This window comes from Stegastes partitus, unplaced genomic scaffold (assembly GCF_000690725.1).
Source record: "Stegastes partitus isolate 25-593 unplaced genomic scaffold, Stegastes_partitus-1.0.2 Scaffold1506, whole genome shotgun sequence".
NCBI classification, from domain to species: domain Eukaryota; kingdom Metazoa; phylum Chordata; class Actinopteri; family Pomacentridae; genus Stegastes; species Stegastes partitus.
Genome location: NW_007579237.1, coordinates 208,183 through 210,069, shown reverse-complemented (window position 1 = coordinate 210,069; position 1,887 = coordinate 208,183). Strand labels below are relative to the sequence as shown.

At 43.6% G+C, this 1,887-nt stretch overlaps 1 protein-coding gene across 1 annotated transcript in view; it reads right to left on the bottom strand.

Annotated features, from left to right (window-relative positions):
- Positions 1 to 1,887, bottom strand: part of LOC103370978 (leukemia inhibitory factor receptor-like) — a 10,812-nt gene that overhangs the window by 4,181 nt on the left and 4,744 nt on the right. The window contains exons 6-10 of the mRNA XM_008300177.1: positions 1,485 to 1,621; positions 1,252 to 1,397; positions 1,012 to 1,165; positions 871 to 932; positions 272 to 473 (exon numbers count right to left, since the gene is read on the bottom strand). Of these exons, the coding sequence (XP_008298399.1) occupies positions 272 to 473; positions 871 to 932; positions 1,012 to 1,165; positions 1,252 to 1,397; positions 1,485 to 1,621 (701 nt within the window). The remainder of the gene's footprint in view (positions 1 to 271; positions 474 to 870; positions 933 to 1,011; positions 1,166 to 1,251; positions 1,398 to 1,484; positions 1,622 to 1,887) is intronic.

The following is a 1,887-nucleotide window of genomic DNA, read 5'->3' as shown; positions in this document are numbered from 1 at the left end:
GAACTTTATGAGGAATTCACCATCTTTGATGTTGCTTCCAAGAACCACATTTATGTTATATTTGTGTTCTAACCACAGAGATCGATGTTTGTTCCTTTTTAGTGCCTTTTCAGGAAAGAAAATCAACTGTAACTAGAAACACATTTTAGATATCTGAATTTTAAATACTCTGAACTTGTATCTCCAGCTTGTTGCACTGCTTCCCAGGGAATCTCGGTTAAAGCCAGAATTCTTCCCTGACTGTGATGTTTCAGCTCCGGTAGCTTCATACCTGGACTGATGCTGGGGGTGGTGATGGCTGAAGGAGATGAGCTGCCGTTTACGTTCCAGGCTGTGACCGTGATGTCGTGTTCTTTACTGGTGTCCAGACAGAACATCAGCTTACGTTCACTGGGAGCTACTCTGGTTTTGTTGGTTGCCCAGGTAACTTCATATTCAGTGATCTGTCCGTGGCTCTGATTGGCCAGTAGTGTCTGCAAAGAGGTAACATCAGAACTTGATTATCTTGCAGGGTATACCTAAAGCAACCACGGCATCTTCAACACCTCCTCACTGTAGAAGTTGTTTGACTGAAGTTGCGACTCATAATTTGGTTTGTTTCTTTACTGCTGCTTTGCAGATTAGATGCAGGAATAATGACCCTGAATGGTTTTTATAGCAAACCAGTTGACTGTAAATATCAACTAACAGCTGGTAGATTGTGGTTCAGGTTTTCGGCAGAACTTTTCTAGAAGCTCAGAGGTGATTGGAGGTTCTAGCTGCTGAACTAAGGAACTAATGGGACAAAGAAGGCGTCCAGTTACAGAGATTTTTCACCACCTTTTACCAACAACAGCTCATCAGAAACAGGTACCAACTCATGTGACTCACCTTCCAGACGACTACAACCTGGTTTTCCTTCGCCTGCATCCAGACATCGAGAGCATCTGGAACTGTGGCGCAAACAGACGAACGCTGTCGGTTAAAACACCAACACAGATTGAACGTCTGTTTGCCTGTTTCTATACCTACCGTCACCCTTTGTGTGGAACTCTGAAGCTTTGCTCCAGTCACCCCACTTCCACCAGTGCTGTGCCGTTCTGCATCTCACCGTCACATTATACGTCCAGTTTGGTATCAAGTCGGTTAGAACTGCAGCGTTAAGACCAACTCCAGATGTTTCACTCTGCAAACACAAAGACAAGACGTGTGTTAGTCAAGTGAAACTGAGATTTGTACCTTACAGAGCGAACATGTCCTCCATCCACTCACTGTGCTGCTTGTGTCACCGTGGCTAACTCGTACTTCACAGGTCAGACTGAGCTGGTTGTACCCATCTACGGTCCACCTCCACTCCAGACTCACGTTTCTGGAGTTCACAGTCGAAGCGGTTACTTGTTCTGGAGCAAACATGCGCACTGAAACCAAATCAGATGAATGTAATCTTTAAAAATGAGCAGTTTACCACAGAAAGGTGCTTCTTCGGGGTGTTTTAGAGGCGGTACCTCTTGTGGTCAGGTCCGCTCTGTCGTGAAGCCGAACCTCTCCGAGCTGATTTCGTGCCGTTAAAGTCCAGTTTGTCTCACCGGCTTCATCCGGCATCAGATGTGAGCAGCTGCCTGTAATTTCCTCTGCACAGTCACTGAAACACAAACTAACACAGTTAATACATCTCAAATCAAAAGTTTTACAACAATTTCTGCTTGATTATCTCAGAATTGGCTGAATTTTTTAAAATTTATTTTTTATCATAAACTGGAACTTTTGTCGGAAGATGTTGAAGAAGTTCTGTTCAGAGCAGTGCCTTGTTTTAAGCAGCCAATAATGTAACTGATCATTTTACATTAGTGATAGAAGAAGAAGACGACAATGTTGTCATTTACAGATGACTACAGCTAATGTTAATTA